This window comes from Dermacentor albipictus, chromosome 5, assembly GCF_038994185.2.
Source record: "Dermacentor albipictus isolate Rhodes 1998 colony chromosome 5, USDA_Dalb.pri_finalv2, whole genome shotgun sequence".
NCBI lineage: Eukaryota > Metazoa > Arthropoda > Arachnida > Ixodida > Ixodidae > Dermacentor > Dermacentor albipictus.
The window spans coordinates 44,687,520-44,707,303 of record NC_091825.1 but is presented as its reverse complement, the minus strand read 5'-3'; the positions used below and the strand labels follow the sequence as shown (position 1 = coordinate 44,707,303).

Sequence of the window (19,784 nt, the reverse complement as noted above, 5' to 3'; positions counted from 1 at the left end):
GAGAGAGAATGGGCGAATGGCAACCAGTGGCAGTGGCACGGAACACGCGCTGATGCTGCGACCACGAGGAGCATGCGAACTGGGAGACAAGAGCACATGACAAAAACCAGTATGCCCGCTACTTGCAGTGAAGCATGTCTTCTCTGCAAGCGCGCGTTTCGGCGGTGCGCAGGGCATACCATGGACTGATTTTTGTGCTAGCAGCACTACGGGTCAGGCGCTTCGTCTATAAATAATCACAATTGCTATGTGGTGTCGCCTCGCGTCTTCGAATGGCCGTCATTTCGTTGGGTTTGCAGTGAAATGGAGGTCGGGAATAGCGGCATAGCACCCGAAATCTTCGAATTAACCGGGTTGGCCTAGGCCGCTGGTTCAAATTATCCGGCATTTTGAATTAACCGAGTTCTAATTAACGAGGTTTTACTGTATATACGGTATGCATACCAAGTGGAGGTGACATCCCAGAAAAAGTGACACTGCAAGTGCTATCTTGCCGTGGGCATCACAGAAGCTGCAGCTCAGGTTCCATACTTCGCTTAGAATTGACACATTGGGGATAAAATCACACAAGTATCTCACTTTCCGAATGTTCACTTGTGCTCTCATGATGCACCAGCACCGCGCTTTCGGGGCTAGGCCCTTAGTGACACCCCCCCCCCCCCCCTATTTTGATAGAGGTGTACTGCAAGAACGCTTGTTTACTTTGGGTGCATCCTAATGAGCCCTGGATAGTCAAAATTGTTTCTAAGATTCACATTACAAAATATTACAGAACCCTTGTCTTGCTTTGAAACTTTGTGAATACTGTATGTGGATAAATCCAGCGACTAGCATGAGAAAGCTGCATGTAGTGTGAGAACAGTATGACATTGTATTGTCATTCAGATAAACTGAACACTGGCAAACATGAGCCTGCAGACGTCAAATGCTTTCATTATGGATTGAGCGGCACCTGGTTATACAGGTCACTTCGTTATAAGGTTTTTTTCATTTAGAGTTTTAAATAAGGCAGGATGAAACAAATCAGTTTATTCTGATTGGGCTGAGAGGTTGACCTTCAAAAAATCGCGACAGATGCCACCAGCAGAAGCTAGTACCTGTCTTACGGTTTACACTCACAGAATTTCACAGCTTTGCACTTCAAAGTAAAACTGCAGAGAATTTGCTAGCCTGGTATTTCAGCACTGACTGTACTTGCATGTAGCCACATGTCTCAATTTTCTGTGTGTGTCTCTGTTTGCACTTCAGTGCCATAAATTTCAGTTTGCCAGTGCAAGATATTGGTCTGGCTGTGTACCTTGGCAGAACCTCATTCTTAACAACAAAAATGTGATGAGGGACCTATAGAGTTTTGTTTAAGATGAAAATTTGTTGTCATATTCTTCATTATAATCGCGCTCACAGTACATGCACAGGATAGGAAGCTGGCTAGGCAATATTGTTCCCTTTGCTATGCAAGTAATTTCGTAGTAAAAGCGTTTGTTCAACTGAACTGGTGGTGTTGGCATAGTGAGAATTACGCTGAGACCGTTCTCTTGGCAGCGGACCCATTGCTTTCCCCTTGTTGTGCAGGTATCGCTACTTCCCAGACCGCGTTGGTGGTGTGAGCGGCTTTGGCCAGGCTCCGGCGCCAAGGAGACCGGCAGATGGTGGCAACAATGACCCCAATGCAGGAGGCGGCTGGCACAACTGGGGAAGGGGCCAAGTACTCGGGAACTAGGGTCCAGACGGCAACGCTCCGGACGCACCCTTCTGGAGCTACCCGCAGTGGGGCACAACCCACTTTCCTGAGGAGGGGAGCACGGGCAAGAACCTTGAGTTCGCCACGCGAGTGTGGTGGCAGTCACGTGAAAAGCCAAGTGCATGGCGCTGAACACCATTCCTTCCTTGTCGTGGTGTAACCCCTCCCCCCCCCCCCTCTTTCCTGACTTATGTGACCCCAGTCTCTTCCTTCATTTCCTTTTTCGTGCTGGGCACGAGTTGGTGATAAACTTCAGCTTTAACCACATAATGCTAGGGGAAGAGGCAAGATGTTCAAAAACAGAAAAGTAGCACAAGCGTTCTTGCGACGAGTTGGGCCAGTATTGTTCGAAACGTGTGCCGCACAAGGGATTGTCATAATCAGAGCCAAGCCTTAGATATAAATTATTATTTTTCAAGTGTGTTGCTCGATTTTCCTGTCTTTCAAATGAGTGCCATGCTTAACAATTCTCCGGAGCAACGTCGATTGACGTAACAGTTTCTGGATGCTTTGGATCAGCTGTTCCGATCATGCTCTCAGGCCAGAAAATTTAAAATAAAATTTGCACCTTTCTTTTTCTTTAAGCGAAGCCCGTTGGTTGATGCATGTGTAGGTGTTGCTGCAAAGCAACTGTAGTGAGCACCTATAATTGTGCTTTCTAACCTTGGCAGCTGCTGATATTAGAGCGCTTGGAGAATTGCTGAAAGCTTGCCGAGTTTTTGTTTGTTGAGCACGGACTGAATCACACATGCTAGGTTGATAAAATGTGTTGTGGTTGAGCTTGCAGTCACTCCATTTTCTTTCTGTCACGGACGCCCATTTCTGCAGATTACAACAGCTGCATTAGGTTTCTTTGCTTCGCAGCTCAGCTTTACTTGCCTCGATTGATCTGAGAATGTGAGCAGATCTTTGTTGGGATTTGTATTGAAATAAAGCAGTTTTTTATTTCATGGCAGAGGAGTGTGTGTGTTTGTGTGTATGTGCGAAATGACGTAGTCAAGTGCAGCCATATTTTATTAAAGCAATACCGTTGCTTTGCCTAGTTTTTGTGGTTGGTATGTCTAATCTAGCCTCATAGCACCCTGCCAGCACATCGACAGTGCGAGAAGCATCATCGTACCAAGTAGAGACAGCACCTACTCTGGACGCACCTTGAATGTTATTGTTTAACCAGAGTGGTTCGCCCCATGCAGAACAAGATGTAGAAATACTGTATGATGTTTTTTTACATCAGAATGTGCAACAGATGGCTAGCACCACTTGATACACTGGAAGTGAGCTTCACCCCAAGCCTCGTATATGGGGTGAAGCACGCCTATGGTTTTGTATGGAACTTATCCAGTAAGTTATCGTCTGATCTGAAACAAAGGTGTGCATTGCATTCGCTCTACATTACCTGTGTGATACCACTGCAACCGGATTACTTTCACTCCTTGTCCCTTGACCTTTGCTTTCAAAAGTTGGTTGGCCAGAGCAAGTAGTCCGCAAACTGCTACTTCTTAGTCCTCAGTTTTTGCTCTAACCAACAAATGATGCTTGCTGCCAGCCATTCAGTGGCGGCCGAAGGCATTTAGCCGGAAGCTCTACATAGAAGTGAAACTCTGCAAGGAAAAAGTATTTCTCAGGTATGTTGCCTGTAGACAATGCTCATGCATCAAAGGGTGGAATCACAGCCGAGTGCGTCTCTGCTGAGCGCAACTAGGAGAGAAGGGGGGACAACTTTGAGGCTGATTATTTCCTAAACGTTGGCCGGCACCCACTGTTGGAAGGTGCTGTTCTCGCCCCATGGCCCAATTCCCCGACTGCAAGGTCTGCAGCAAAAGCCTTGGTGGAGTTCTGCATGCTACTGTGGCTGGACAAATGGCATTGGCAGAGCCGCTGTGTAATGTGCATCCACGCCTTCGTCATCGTCACTATACCTTAGCTTCCCTTTGTTCTTCCACAGTGCAGCGTAGCACGCTAGAGCATACCTACTGAAGCCAAACCTCTTTTTTTATTTTCTCTAGATAAAAATTAATCTCTGTTACAATGAGCTGATTGACTAGAGTACATGTAGTGTACTAGTGTAACGTGCGCTGGTGCACAAAAAGTTGTCCAAGTACACGATGCGAGCTTGCGTCATGTCAACCTTTTCGCGGACACAAAGGATTGTATTGTGTCGAAACATCGCGAGAATTGTTCACATAAGGTCAAATGTGAAAGCTGAGAAACAGTTTGAATAAGAAGCCACCTGGGCTATTTTACTCAAGCAGTGCATATGTATCCTTGTTGCTCGGCTTCCACCTCCTGCCTGCAAAATAATACGCACAAGAATCTGCGAACGTCCAGCATTACAAAAAGGAAATTCGTCTATTGTTGTACAGCAGGAGGGAAGGAAAATTCAGTACATTTGGCCATCCTGACGGTCAAGTCTGGATGGACATTGGACATTTGCCCAAATGTCAAGACTCCCCCAAAGTGCTGCACAGTTCGCAAACCTTATTAGGGCTACCCAATACGACAGTTGTTAGAATATACACCTTGGAAACATTCCTCAAAGCCTCTAAAGCTATGCATTTGTTATAGCAATGGGATGTGTCAGTGAGACAAAAAGTGCCAAATAATATTGGTTGGACTGGGTATCGCTAGTTGAAATGGTAGTGCCACCGTAATCGGGAAAGCAGCACAGCTGTTACAAATGCACACTGTAGGTCATTTCAGTGAGCATATTGGCCTCGAGCTCCACCACTGGAAAAGCTGGCGCCACCGTCTGCGTGACGTGCTAGGAGGGATCACGTGGACATAGCGGCCGCGTCGGCTGCTTCGGGAGCGCCGAAGCGAGCTGAAAACGAGTTTAAATTCCCTCGTACGCTGCGGTCCTCATTTAGTGGCGAAATTTTCCCCCCTCGAGTGTCTCCTTTACAACGCTTGAAAGCACTACAATAGGTAGTGGCTGCCTTTGAAGGCGCGCAACATGGTAGGCTACTGCTCGGTGCCGCAGGGCCGGACGCACGTAACGGAGGCCGGTGTCAGCCTTATTCACACGTAGCCGCAGGACAAGAAGCTGCGTGAAGCTTGGCTCGCGAAACATAAAACCGGCAAACAGTCATCGGCTACAACTCGGGTATGCAGCAAGCACAGACGCGAGGAAGATTTCTGTTACGGCGCCCGGTCTGCGATGTTCTGAAAACGCGCACTGAGACGCTCGCCCCACTCCGCTACCCGACTAATGCCATGATGGTTTGGTCTATGAACTTGTCGATGCTATAGATACTGGCAAGTTCAGTGGAGTGGAAAGGCAGCGGTAAGAAGCACATTTAAAAAAAGCATGGCATGTGGTCATGTTTATGTTATGAATTAATGCACTGGATTACAAAAAAGGAGCAGCGGGAAATTGTACTCTGAGAACACCGATGAACATACAGTGCGACGCAACTCGAGAAATAATATTGAATGTTCAAAGAATTTAGAAGAAAAAAAAATATTGAATCGTCGCGACGGCACATCACAGTCCCCGTAGGCGTCGAAGTCTCTACAATGAAATTACTTTTGAACCGCTCTGATAGCGCCCACGCAACAATGGTTGCTTGTATACTGTCAAATGCTCATATTCTGCGGCCAAAGCTCATGGCACGGTGCGAAAACGCGCGCGCGGAGAAAGCGAAATAGTGCGCGGACAAGCATGCAGACGCGCAGTCGGTCGCTGCGAATCTGTGCGATCGCTGCATTGAGGCTTCGTTCTATTACGCTCCATTTAGTTATACAAACACTATAAGAACATATTTCACATAGTTTGCTCTCAGCGTTTATTTACCTTTCACACAAGAAGCTGGTTCGGGAGACTTCATCGCGGCGACCGCGCGCAGTGGCGTTCACTGTACGTGTTCGGTAAAGAGATAGCGTATGTAACGATTGTGTGCTTTCAGTTGGCCAAGATTATTATTTAGACAGGAAAAAGACTTCTCTCGTTCCTAAAGTACTTACAGAAATGTCCGGGAAAGCTCGCGCGTGGTGTTTTCAGTGAGCGCTGACAGCAAAACCTATGAGGAGCGCGCCACGTGATCCCTCATACTACGCCAGAGAGGCGCTTCCGATAGATGGCGACTCCGTAACTCCTCGCCGCCAAAAGTAGTAAGGCAAATGGGCTACGAAAATTTTTTCAGACAAAGCCCAGAAACACAGCCACACAGAAAACCTAAATTGTACTTCTGTTTCATTGCTACAGCAAAGTGAAGTTGCCCTGAAAAGTGAAACAGGTATGTTCCACTGTCTACCAAAGGGTTCACCCACTGTGGACCAGTGTATGTGTTGGAACCCATGTAGCTGCTCAGCTCTGTAGTAGATCAAGACATCGTACCGAAGGCATATTTACAATTACTAGTACGTACGGCGGAGTCACTTGCGAAGGCGTATTTACAATTGCTAGTAGGTACAGCGGAGTGTAGCACTTGCCTCCGCAAGTGCTGCACCCCCCTGTATCTACTAGCAATTGTAAATACGCGTACCGAAGACATTTACGAGGAAGGCAGAGGGGTCGACCTGAGCTGATGCACTTAGACTGCTGCTTTGCACTGGGAGAGAGCAAAGGGGAGTGAAAGTGTTAGGCTGGATGAGAAGTGGTAAGTGATTACGTATGTATTTATCTATGCTGTTACGTTTCGCCTACGACGCGCGGTATAGCCGGCGCGGATGCAACGGACGCTGGGGGCTTCGTTCAAAGCGGCGGACATTTTGGCCCGTTCGGAGCTGCCGCAACGCCTTCCCGCCAAGCGCGTCCAGGCATGTTTCACTGCCACGTGTCTGCGTGTGTGTGTGTGTGCCCACGCTTGTCAAAGCGCGGCAGCCGGGGAGAGGAGCTCCCCATGTGTGAAGCGAGGAGGTCTGACCGGCGCCGGCCCGGCGGATGAGTCACTACACTCGTCTCAACATGTCTCTCAGCTTGTCCGTGCCCCGCCGTCACGTGGCCTCGTCCCGTGACGTTCCCTCTTGCCCTCAACTCCGAGAGTATAAAAGCAGCTGCCCCCGGACGCCAAGAGAGAGGCTCCGATTTGTTCCGTTGAGTAGCGTGCTCTCCCGTCTCTCCACTTCGGTCGACCTGACCGGCCGCTTTTTGCGATGCTAGAATAAACAAGTTGTTTTGTTAGCAGGCGACTCATGCTTTGCCAGGACCTTCGGGTGCTTCCAGTTGTGCCCCAGGCCGCCAGGCCAACGCTACCCTTGGGGCTTGCGACCCATTTGCAACAACTCGTGCCAGTGGTGCGATTGCAATAACGGGTGTCAGCGCTGAGGTTCCAACAACTGTCTGCCAGCGGTAAGATCGCGACAACGGAGGCCAGCAGCGAAGATACGCGGTTGACTGTATGCTGAGCAGCACAACGACCATCCGGGAGCAGTGCAACGATCTCGTGTGCAACGAGCCCTGTGTGATGACTGGTTGCCTGCAGCGGAACGACTGCGCTGAATTCTTGGCTGCGAGGTTTGGTGAGTGCGGGACTTTCTTCTGAGTTTTGCCAGGCTTTTGTTAGTGTCAGAAACAGAGCTGGTAATTGTGGTTGTCGTTGCTGCCGGATTAGATTGCGGCAAGACAATAGTAGGCAGTAGAGAAAGCAGCATTCAGAGCAGCCATGGATTTGAAGTCGTTGCGCAAACCGAAATTGTTGGAGCTTGCAAGGGAGTTGGGTCTGGATGTCTCAGACAAACTCAGAAAACCAGAACTGCTGAGGGCTGTTCTTGAGTTAGAGGCTGAGGATGACGAGCTGTCGGAATGCCTTGAGACCATTGAGGAGAGGGCAAAAAGACAGGAGCGCGAACTTAAAGAACAGAAAGAGCGAGAGCAACAAGAGAAAGAAAAGGAGCGAGAGCAACAAGAGAAAGAAAAAAATGGCTGTGGCTTAGGTAAGGTTAAGCCCAGGATGCGAAGCATACTAGCCTTTATTTTAGTTGTTGAACCACTGTTTAGCCTGGTGAACTGCTGTTGCTTGGCTATATTTGGTTCGGCTAGACGAAGAAACAACTCATGCATTACTGCTTCGCCTTCAAGAGTGGAACGCGACAGCGTTCCCGTCGACCCGCCAAGGGGTGTAAGACAATGGGCTACAGGGCAGCGACTACGCGCCCCGCATTGGACGCGGTGAGCGTCGAGCAAAGCAGCGTTCGGCGCGGCAACGAAATGTGCGCCTGAGCAAGAGACGCACGCCTTAGAAACAGCTCGTTTCTAAGGCAACACCGCATTCACTAGAGGCGCTTTTGTACCGCTTTGAAGCATCGTACTCGTGGCTCAGTGGTAGCGTCTCCGTCCCACACTCCGGAGACCCTGGTTCGATTCCCACCCAGCCCGTCTTGCAGGAGTTGAGCCAAAGCCACTTCTCCTCTGTCGTGACGTCACGGTGTCACGTGGTTTCAAGGCGACACCGCCGCGCCTGAGGAGCTGGGTTGAGCTATCGTAATATGCTTCGCATAAAAGAGCGAGAGCAACAAGAGAAAGAAAAAGAGCGCGACCGTCAACACGCTTTGGAAATGAAGCGTCTCGAGTTAGAGATGGAACGCGCTCGTAATGGAAGTCAGGCACACGGTGCAGGAGAACGACTATTGTTCAAAATGAATGACCTGATGCGGCCGTTTAAGCTTGGAGAGGACATTGGTTTGTTCCTGGTTAACATTGAGCGAACGTGCGAGAAGCAGGGGTTCTCTCGGGAAACGTGGCCACAGCGCTTGCTCACTTTGTTACCCGGCGAGGCAGCCGACGTAGTCACTCGCTTGGAGAGAGAGGAGGCAGAGGATTTCGACAAAGTGAAATCGAGTCTGCTTAAGAAGTACAGGCTGTCAGCGGAGGCGTTCCGTCGGAAGTTTCGGGAAAATGAGAAAGGCAGAGAAGTGAGACATATACAGAGTTTGCCTACAGGCTAATGTCAAACATGCAGGAGTGGCTCAAAGAGAAAGCGTTTGGTGACCACGAGAAAGTTCTGCAGTGTTTCGGGCTGGAACAGTTTTATAGTCGGTTACCTGAGAACGTGCGGTACTGGGTCTTGGATAGGCCAGACGTTAGTACGGTAGCTAGAGCCGCTGAGCTAGCCGAAGAGTTTGTGACGCATCGGGCTCGCGGAGCTAAGGACGGTCAAAAGGGTGAATTTGGCTCCAAGTTTGAGAGGCCGAAGTTCACACCCATGAGAGCAAGGGGGAACACACGTAGTGCGGATGCGAGTGAAAGCAGTCCGACCGAACGTAAGGAGACGGCGGCAGCCGAACGCAGAAAGCGGTTTAGGCAAGCGCGCGTTTGTTATACGTGCCAGAAGCCGGGTCACTTTTCGGCGCAGTGTCCGGAAACAAAAACAAAAGTCGTGTTTTTGTCATTATGCAGCACTGACGAGAACATGAAGCTTCTCGAGCCTTACATGCGAGACCTCCTCGTGAACGGGAAAGAGTGCCGATTGCTTCGCGATTCCGCAGCTACAATTGGATGTAGTTCACCCCTCTTACGTAGAACCCGATATGTTCACGGGCGAGTGCGCATGGATCAAGCGAGCCGTGGAAGCTCATAGCCTGTGTCTGCCCGTAGCAAGAGTGCTTATTGAAGGACCCCTTTCGGAGCACTTGAGACGGAGGCGGCAGTGTCATCTATGCTGCCCCCCCAGTACCCGTACCTATTTTCGAACACTTCCGATCACCTCCTGCGCGAGAAGGGGCTCTTGTTTGCTGAGGCTAGCGTTCAGGCCTTAACCAGATCGAAGGTGCGGGAGCTCGCTGCAGAGGCGGTAGTTGCGGGGCCGACGTTGTCGAACAATGAGAACGGGTCAGAGGCGCAGCAAGCTGATATTCAGAGCACGTCTAAACTGAATAAAATTGAGCCTGTAGCGTTGAAGGCACCAGATACTGGGAGAGGAAATGCCCGATGCGGGAAAGTTAGAAGAGCTATCTGCAGATTTGCTCATCGCGCCTACGTCAGACGGACTTAATAGGTTGCTAAAAGTCAGCCGGGCGGCTTTGATAGCCGAGCAAAAGAAGGATGGCAGCTAGAAAACATACGCTGCATTGTCAAGGAAGGTATCGCCAAGAAAAATGCTCGCTTTGTGGAAAGAGGTGGGGTCCTGTACCGGAAGTATCTAGACCGCAGGGGAGTGGAGTTCGATCAGCTTATCGTGCCTCAGTGCTACCGTCAGGATCTGTTGTGCTTGTCGCATGGGGGTTCGTGGTCCGGTCACCTAGGAGTTAAGAAAACTAAGGACCATCTCTTGCAAGAGTACTATTGGCCAGGGTGTTTTCGGGACGCAGACCACTTTTTGAGGACATGTGACACCTGTCAGAGGGTGGGCAAACCAGGGGACAAATCGAGGGCGCCGTTGAAGTTGGTACCTATCATTACGGAGCCTTCTAGACGGCTCGTTATGGATACAGTGGGACCTCTGCCGGTGACAACCACGGGGTACAGACACATTTTGACTGTGAACCGCCCAGCGACAAAGTTCCCTGAAGCAGTGCCGCTTAAAGAACTCAGCTCAGTTGCTAGTCAATGCACTACTGTCCATATTTGCGCGAGTTGGTTTTCCTGCGGAAATCCAATCAGATCAGGGCACAGTGTTTACTAGCGCTTTGACGACAACTTTTCTCGAAAGATGCGGGGTAAAGCTGTTACACAGCTCAGTGTACCACCCACAGTCGAATTCCCTTGAGAAGCTCCACTCCGTCATGAAGCGTGTGTTGAGAGCATTGTGGTTTGAACAACAAACTGACTGGGAGCTGTTTCTGCCTGGGGTGATGTTTGCATTGAGGACCGCGCCGCCTGCGGCTACGGGGTTTTCGCCAGCTGCGCTGGTGTACGGTGGCTCGCTGCGATCTCCGCTTCGCATGCTTCGAAACGGATCACTGCCCTCTCCAATGGCTGCAGACCATCTCTTTCACAAATGGCCGCCTCCTGCGCTGGAGCCTCGCTTTGCAACAACATTCATTTGAGGTGCGTTACAAAAAGGGGAGTCTCAACGGTAACGCCGATGGCTTAAGTCGAAGCCCCTAACGTGGGAATCAGCCTCAAAATTGTTTGTTATTGATGTTTTTCTTCCTGAGGCAGGATGTTTAACATATTGCTTTTGTTTAGTGTTTCAAAGTGATGACGTGCTTTCTAGTGCAATTTTCCAATTTGTGGACGTGTTCTGGGTGCTGCTAGACTACTGTAAGGAACTAGGCAGTAGTATAAAAGGGGAAAGAGCCTGGCATGGCTTAGTGAGGGTTGTTTGGTGCTTGCTGACTGAGCGGTTGAGTTTCGGCGTAGTTCTAACGCTTGCTGGGAACGAGAGAAAAATGGCAACTCTCCCGAAGTCACTTTGCAGTGTCCCGTGTGAACCTGAACGTGAGAACGAGGCCTTCTCGGTGCGCTGCGCTCAAGAAACGCCGAGGGACGACCGACTTCGGTTATGAGCATCATCGAGCGACATCCCTCCGGACAGCGGATGCAGTCCCCTGACCATCGGGATCTTCTTCCCCCGGCGGGGCGGTCTGTTACGTTTCGCCTACGACGCGCGGTATAGCCGGCGCGGATGCAACGGACGCCGGGGGCTTCGTTCAAAGCGGCGGACATTTTGGCCCGTTCAGAGCTGCCGCAACGCCTCCCCGCCAACGCGTCCAGGCATGTTTCAATGCCACGTGTCTTCGTGTGTGCGTGTGGGTGTGTGCCCACGCTTGTCAAAGCGCGGCAGCCGGGGAGAGGAGCTCCCCAAGTGTGAAGCGAGGAGGTCTGACCGGCGCCGGCCCGGCGGATGAGTCACAACACTCGTCTCAACATGTCTCAGCTTGTCCGTGCCCCGCCGTCACGTGGCCTCGTCCCGTGACGTTCCCTCTTGCCCTCAACTCCGAGAGTATAAAAGCAGCTGCCCCCGGACGCCAAGAGAGAGGCTCCGATTTGTTACGTTGAGTAGCGTGCTCTCCCGTCTCTCCACTTCGGTCGACCTTACCGGCCGCTTTTTCGATGCTAGAATAAACAAGTTGTTCTGTTAGCAGTCGACTCATGCTTTGCCAGGACCTTCGGATGCTTCCAGTTGTGCCCCAGGCCGCCAGGCCAACGCTACCCTTGGGGCTTGCGACCCATTTGCAACAACTCGTGCCAGCGGTGCGATTGCAATAACGGGTGTCAGCGCTGAGGTTCCAACAATGCGTATGTATGTATTTACAGCGGCCTCGCTAAATCAATGCTTTCAATGTTATTTTATAATGCGCTTAAAATCTGACAAGAAATACATTAGAAAACAGGTGCCATGCAACTAGCGAAGCACACTCGAGCTGTGTGTGGAATGTGCCATACTTGCAAAAATATGTGATCACAAATATAAACCTGGCAACTAAAGAAAAAAAGTAGCAATTAAAGCAATTCAAGCTCGCAATGCGCGCAGCATCGGTCTCATTGGGTTTACACTTCGGTCTTTTCAAACCTGGCATAAAGAATATGGATGCTTGCACCAGAAGTGCATTTAATTGCATAGTTGTCAATCTAGCTTCAAGCACATCGGCGGTTGCTATATATTCAGTGTCCCTTGTAAAGAATGGCGAGTTGCGCAACAAGATTGCCACCTTGCCACCCGATTACGACAAGGGGTGCAAGACGCGCACCTCCCCCTCTCCGTCGCTGCAGCTGCGAGGCGTTCAAAGAAGCGACCTTTGCGCTGGAATCCGCCGCCTTCCTCCAGCCCCTTCGTCATTGTGACGGGACGAGTTCGGTGTGTGGACAATGATTCCACGCGGAGCTGATTTGACCCGCCTGGTCAAGCTACCGCGGGAACGACTTATTTTTGCGCTTCTCACGGTTCTGCATGACGCAAAACAACGAGCGACCCTCGAGCGGCGTCGAAACTTTCCGGAACGGCACCCCCTTCAACGCCGTCGCTTGGGCTTCGGAATGTGTGTGCCTTTGTGTCTGTAAACTGGTCTTCAGAGCAGCTGCGAGTTGGTGATGTGTAAACGAACAGCCGCCGCGTCGTAGGACCGGCGGATCGAGTGTATAAAAACTGTGGTTGTGCGAATGTTGGACACACTTCTCTTGAGCAGTCATGTTAGACTGAGTCACTTCTCTCATGCAGTCATGTTGGACTGTTACTCTTTTTCTCAAGCAGTCATGTTAGACTGAGTTAATTTCTGTAAATAAACCCTTTTTCCTCGTTCTCGATGAGAAGCAGTTCTTCACTTCATCAACGATCTCAGCGTAAATAAGTTGGACGACGGCATGGGCCAGCTACCTTCGAATTCATGCCGTACTCCAATCTTGGCAAAGGACCACGGACGATGGGATTGAGCCCCCAATCCTGACACCCTGTGCTTCAACTTGTTGACTAATTTGGTCTCGCTGTGCAAATTGCAAGCGTACTGGTTAGGTCAGATGCTTCAAGTAATTGCCTAGGAAGGGCATTGTACCGGGTTTAATCCCTATGTCAGGCCAAATTTTTCTCCAAGTATGAAACCTTTGAGAAAAACCGTGCTCTTCTCTCGTGGACGACAGCTATTCTCTGTCATGAAATGTCCTCGACCTTGCAGACTTTCACGGAATTGATGCGTTACTTGCATTTGCGACGCAGCCATAAACTCTTTAAATCCTGTGTTCATCCCTGTTTACAACAGCTCTCATTTTGAAACTTAAACCACAAATAACCTAAGCCAGAATAATCAGGTGTAACATAAAGCTAGGTGCAGGCGACACCATACGTCAAGTGCGCTATAATTTTGTTCACACATTGTTTACGAGAAATTTGATACTTTGTGTAAAATGCACCCCTGAATTGTTGCCAATGGCAATAAATGAATGTGTATGGACATTTCAAATGCCACTAGATAATGTGGCAGTCCCAAGTTGAACAGTGAAGGTGAGGAACCACCATGCAATTTTAAGCCTGCATCTTTGTTTAGGAAAACTGAAGGAAAGTTGAGGAAAACTGCTTCTATCTGGACAAACTATCTGCTGTGGTGGCTTATATATATAGTGGCTGCCATTGGGCTGCTAAGCACGAAGTTGTTGATTTGATTCCCGGTAGCGGTGGTGGCATTTTGATGGATGCGAATCAAAAAAGCATCTGTACGTGTTCTTAGATTTAGGTGCACATTAAGGAACTCCAGGTGGTCAAAATTATTTCACAGTCCCCCACGATGGCATACGCCTCATAATCTGATCAGGTTTTTGGCAAGTAAAACCCCACAATTCATAATTTAATGTTTTATAGCCACCTACATATATGAAGGTCCTGATGCGAGCTTGTGTCCTTGCGATCTTATCAAGCAAGTACTTTTTCAGAATCTTAACAGACCAGTAGACAGCAAGAACTGACTGGTCACTAGGATATTTTCAGGCCTGAGATGGGTATATAAGGCGTGAAGCTGCAACCACCGGCTAAGGGGTGTAATTGTGTCAAACATGGAGAAGTTTTCTCCCCACTCAACACTCCTTTAGCCGTATACAACATTTCTTGAAAATTAGCAAAACGTCTTGGCAAGTGTTTTAAAATGTCTATATAAGATGTCGTCTAGATGTTTACACGAGATATTTAAAGCGTCTTGTATCTGTTTCACTGCAACTTTGCCGGATGTCATAAGACGTCTTGTAGCCGCCGTGAAAACCGTCTAATGCACCGCCTCATAAGAAATATAAGGTGTCTTGTATCCATTATAAAAACGGCTATAAGAGATGTCGCGAGCCATTTTGTAGCCGTATTAAAATCTCTTAATGGTGTAAACATTCTAGACCAAAGTATGACACCTTCTAGTCAGTATTTACGTAATGTAGCCCTACACCTTGTTGCATAAAAGGAGAATTTGTTCATTGGGCGTGGGAGTATACTTGCAAGGATGAAAAGATTTATCAAACCTGCTAGTTCAGAACGGGAACACTATTGTCAGGGGAAGCACTAGCACAAAGATAACGGCATTTTAAATAGTCTGTATATGGCAAAAATTCAGTCTCATCATTGCAAACCAGGTGGTCTATCACTTTACAATATCAACTCTCCAATATAATGCTGCTTAACTTCAGTGATCTGGCTAGACCAGCATACACATGCATAATTGCGATGGTCTGGGAAGAACAAAGGTCATCTGCTTAGTTAACACTGATCAATATTTGCAGAATAAATAACATAAGTGACTCACGCACACTATCACAGAAGTTTTTAATTTTGCATGGATGTTTGGCACAAACACAAGAGTTTAGAAACACAAAACACCCTTCCATTATTGCATTAATTATAAGGAAATTGAGTGTATTGAAGAAAAACTTAGCTGTACCGATAGCACCAACGTGACGGCCCATTTCTTACCACCAACCAATCAATGAAATATTGGAAAGGCCAGAAAAGTGATAACAGGTGTTCCAAATATGCTTAACATAAAGCATGATTAACCATACAAATGAAGGGCTAAAGTGGTCAAAGGCTTCAAAGAATTTTTAATAAATCAATACCACACCACTACATAGCAAAATGTTTGAACGTCTGAAGACACCCGGAACTTGTTGATAACCTCGCCTTCCTCGACTACAGCCGGGTGGGGGTGACAGAAGACCTATGGGCCCCGGGTGCCAGACGACCTAGCTACGCCACTGAACCCAGTACTCTTCGTTCTCAATGAGAACCTGTTCCAATTCCTTCAACAACGTCCTTAGCGTGAATGAGTTGGACGACGGCATTGGCAAGCCGGCCCCTACCCCTTTTTACATGCCCGACCCCAACTCTTACAATGGCTGCAGTGTGTTATCATTGTCACTCCACGATTCAGGAAGCTGGCTTTTGACAGTTCCACAGGCTGATGCAACCGCGGAAAATTCAGCTTGTTCGTAATGATGCTTGACCTCAGTTTTGGCGCCTGTTAATGGAAGGTAAGACAAAATGATATTAACAAATATGTCTTAGTGAATCATCGTTATACGAAACGGGATATAACGAAGTGAAATTCCCGTTGAAAACCCCATATAATATATCCATGTATATCCAAAACGTCGCTTCAACAGTAAAATTATCGTGCCAATAGACCTACTAAACTAGATTTGTCCCTGAAACAGAAACAACAAAAAACTGATATATGCGACCCTTGCAGGGCCAGTATGTTGTTTTCAGCGAGGTGGGCACACATTCAGTGACGAAGTTCCAACTTGGATCCCTGCACTGAATGTCCCGTCAAACACTGGCCCTTCACGCCACTGCGCGTAGCCAGCAGCTCATTATTGTCATCGCACTTTCACCACAGCGCCGTGCAGGCTGGTGCCGTGGTAACGAGGTGCCGCCTCGCAGATTGTACCGGTGCAATCTCAGAGGCCACGCCTCCCTGTGTGTGCCACGTGCTGCTCAACCACGGCGAACAGGGTTCGTGTCACAGCGTGCAACGTATTTTCTTCAACTGCGTCGTCCTTTCGCAATGCTGGAGACAAACCAATTGGAAATCGTAAACAAAAAAAAATATGCGGTAACTCCACTGTAGTTGTCTAGCATGCATAAGCATACCCCCAAATTTAAGTTAGCCCATCCCCAAATTTTAAGTTGTCCCCCCCCCCCAAATTTAAGTTGGCCCATGCCCAAATTTCAAGTTGGCCCACCCAAAATTTTAGTTGGCCCACCCCCAATTTTCAAGTTGGCCCACGAAAAAGTTTACATTAGCCCACCCCCAAGTGGCCCATCCCTAAATTTAAGTTGGCCCAGGTACGAATTTATGTTGCTGCTCCCCAAATTTAATTTGGCCGACACCCAAAATTCAAGTTGGCGCAACCCTAAACTTTAAGTTGGCCCATTCCCAAATTTCAGTTGGCTCACAGCTACTATAAGCTTCCCTATGCATTTTCTAAGGAGCCCTATGTATCTCTATGGATATTGTTTTTTTTATTGTTCCTTATGGCTTATAAAGCTACAGTTACACTACTAAAACGATTAACTGTCTCAACTTTGCAAACTATGCATTTTTGCGCATATACATTGCACTTTTCGCATGGCGGGGCTTGGGTACTTGCCAAAGAATGCTTGCGCATTAAAATCATTGCATTGAAACAGAAGGTAGCTATCGTAAAGCCAGTCGTAGGTGCCAAGAAGTCCTGTGTTGGGGACGCAGAAGTTTCTTTTGCTGTTCGCTTTCAGTGCGGTATACATACGTGGCCATGTAGTGGTCCTGCGGGATTCAAGGCCGTCTTCTATGCATGTTCACGCTTGTGTGCACCATTGGGCACATATTGCAGTGCGTTTTCCATTTGTATGATTGAGAATAAGGTGTCTGTATTCATTGACGGAGTTTCATCAATGGCCTTGACGCTACCATGGAGCCCCTTCATCTGAGTTTCATCAAGAGGAATATTGTGCTGATACCGTACGTATTGCACGCTGTCAGTTGTTCAGGGACTCACTAACCTATGGACCGTAAACTGTTCCAGTGAACCTTCACTACTACTACAGGGTCTCAAACTTGCCACCTACCATGAAGATCAAGTGCTGTCGCTCGATCGCGCCATTCTGACAGAGGCCCCTGATTCTGCGGATGAACGCCATTTCGTTAATGCATGGCCTGCTGCACACTCTTCAATTCTAACTATGGTGAACAAGTCACTCAGCACTAAGCAGCATCACAAAATGGCGAATATTCTGCTAAAACATGCCTGACTGTTTGACTTAATAGCAGCAAGAGGGACCACCATTGTTTCCTCCTTCTCGTATACATCATTGCATAGGTACGGGATCTGCCCAACCTTTGCGAGAGAAGCCGTACAGAGTCTCACCATCGGAACGCAAGGTGATCAACGACCAAGTCTGCGAAATGCTAAATAAGAATGTAATCCAAGAATCCTAGCTGTAGTCCGTGCGCACTGCCCACAGACTACATGATTGTTGTTAATGATTGTGTTAATGATTCTTGTGAATGATTCTGGCTAAAAACAAAGATGGTGCATGGCGATTTTGTGTTTACTACTGCCACCTCAACCCCATCTCTAACAAGGGCGCATAATTCATTTTCCAGGGCAGCCGGGTCCTCGACTGTGACGCCGCCGCTGGGGAGAATGTGAACGGCGGCACCTCGACTCCGGGCACTTTTGCTCCCTAAGAACACCATTTGCCTAGGTACAAACGCAGGAAACGCCCCAGGGTTCATTCGTCCCTACGCTACTACACAACTTGAAACACAGCCACGACGAAGTGGCTGAACCAATATCATCCTGCATTTTGTTGCTCTGCCGTGCTCTGCGGTCATAAATTGTCTTTTCTCTGTCGCGATGGGGACATATGAAAACCCGCTAATCGCAAAGTGGTAAGTAAAGCATTTCAAATTAACGACGTGGTATCAATATTTCTGGACTTTCGTGCCGAAGCATCGCTCATGATTCTCGTGGGAAATTTAAACTCATGTGAATCTATTACTGAATTTCGCATATAAATGCTCTGTGAGGTTCTGCGTTTACGAAGTAACCTGCAGTGCATTGCAATGACCGTAGAGAGTGTAAAAGCTGCACAGCGAATGCCGATTTCGCCTACGTGGTATAAATTCATAGCGTTTTGCTCGAGGCGCAAGATAAACACACGCCCTCAGTGGAGCTACCGGATTGTAGAAGTCACGAACCACTTCTAGTGGTTATTAAGCTGTTGCATTTGATGGCGTTCGTTTGTAAACAGATATAGGTGCGATAGAAATGACTTATTTGTTCCATGCGTGGTTATATTGCGCTTAGTTTTACACTGACGATATTAAGTGAAGGACAGGACGTGGACGTACGTTGATCCTGTCCTTCACTTAATATCGTCAGTGTAAAACTAAGCGCAATATAACCATGAACGTTCACCAACTAGCCCCCTTCATTGCGTTACTAAATATTATTTCTTTCGATGTGGGCTTCCAAAATGCCCTTCTTTAACTTCTTGCAACATGGAAAACGACACGCGTAACTTTTTTTCTTCTTTTGTTGCAGCGCAGGAGCCACCATCAATATTTTGTGCTACAAGTTTATGTCGCTCTCGTAAGTTATGCAAACGCTTCAAGCCGGCGTAAACCATTACCTTCTAGCCCAGGATGTAACTAGCTGGCAATCACATGCTCTTGATTCCCTTTTAACCCCGTAGTGCATTAACTTTTCTTTTCTAAAAAAATTAAACAAACCTTTCTTTAGGCCAGATATGCCTCAGGCAACCTCGCTTTGCTAAAGAAATGGCTATAGTTGCAAATTTATGAGCAAGAATTGTCGCATATGACCATGCAGTTACGGGTATATTTATTGATCATGCAAAAAAACATTTGATTCATGGCAAACAAGCAACAGCGCACAGAAAACGAAGACGAAGGAAGATGTGGACACAACATAAGGGCTGACTTTTAACAGGAAAATTTGTTGAATGAACGATTTATTATATACTTAAACTGCGCACGTGCCTGCAAAGCAGCGAACAATTCATGACAAGCATTAGTAGTGAAATCATGGTGATACTCAAAAATAATTAACAACAATCTAAAACAGCGTGCTGTTCGGCTATTAACGGCGTGTGTTCTGGTACTGCACAATCTGGATGACTAACACAATCTGTTAGTCAGCCTTCAAGAGCACACCAAGAAAAAGGAACAAGAGAAAGAAATTTCCTCTTTATACCACGCAAGTCGTTGATAGCCGAGCAGCACACTCGGTATAACATTGCAGAAAAATTGCAAAAAATATCAGAACCATTGAAATGACTTGAAACATTGCTTTGCTTTAGGTGATGGAATGTATTTCTCACAGCTCCGGTCAGTATGCAAGCTTCACTAAAATTTGATGTCATCCTTGATTGGCTGATTCGTGCCTTCAATTTCTTTTATTCAATTCTAGGTTTTTACAGACCATTTATTGACCTTGATATTATGCTTACTCTTGCTATGCGTAGTCTGAGTTTGCCGCAAGCCCAAAGAAAACCATCTTTTTCAGCTGGGAGTTATTCTTTGCTTCTACTGTTAGCTTCTGCAACATAGCAGGGCCCAAGCTATTCAGTGTTAACACTGCTAGAATTTTCATTTTCTTACGTATGCTGCACCAGTAATGGTTCTAACAAAAAGTATACTTGATGCAAACGGATAAATTTTGCCACGACACTTGTTCCTTTGCGAAAAA

General features: G+C 47.8%; 1 protein-coding gene across 1 annotated transcript in view; it reads left to right on the top strand.

Moving 5' to 3' along the window:
* Positions 1-2,696, top strand: part of Der-1 (derlin 1) — a 31,697-nt gene extending 29,001 nt beyond the window's left edge. Inside the window, exon 8 of the mRNA XM_065429975.2 lies at positions 1,573-2,696. Within this exon, the coding sequence (XP_065286047.1) occupies positions 1,573-1,720 (148 nt within the window). The 3' untranslated portion in view covers positions 1,721-2,696. The remainder of the gene's footprint in view (positions 1-1,572) is intronic.
* Positions 2,697-19,784: the final 17,088 nt, after the last annotated feature.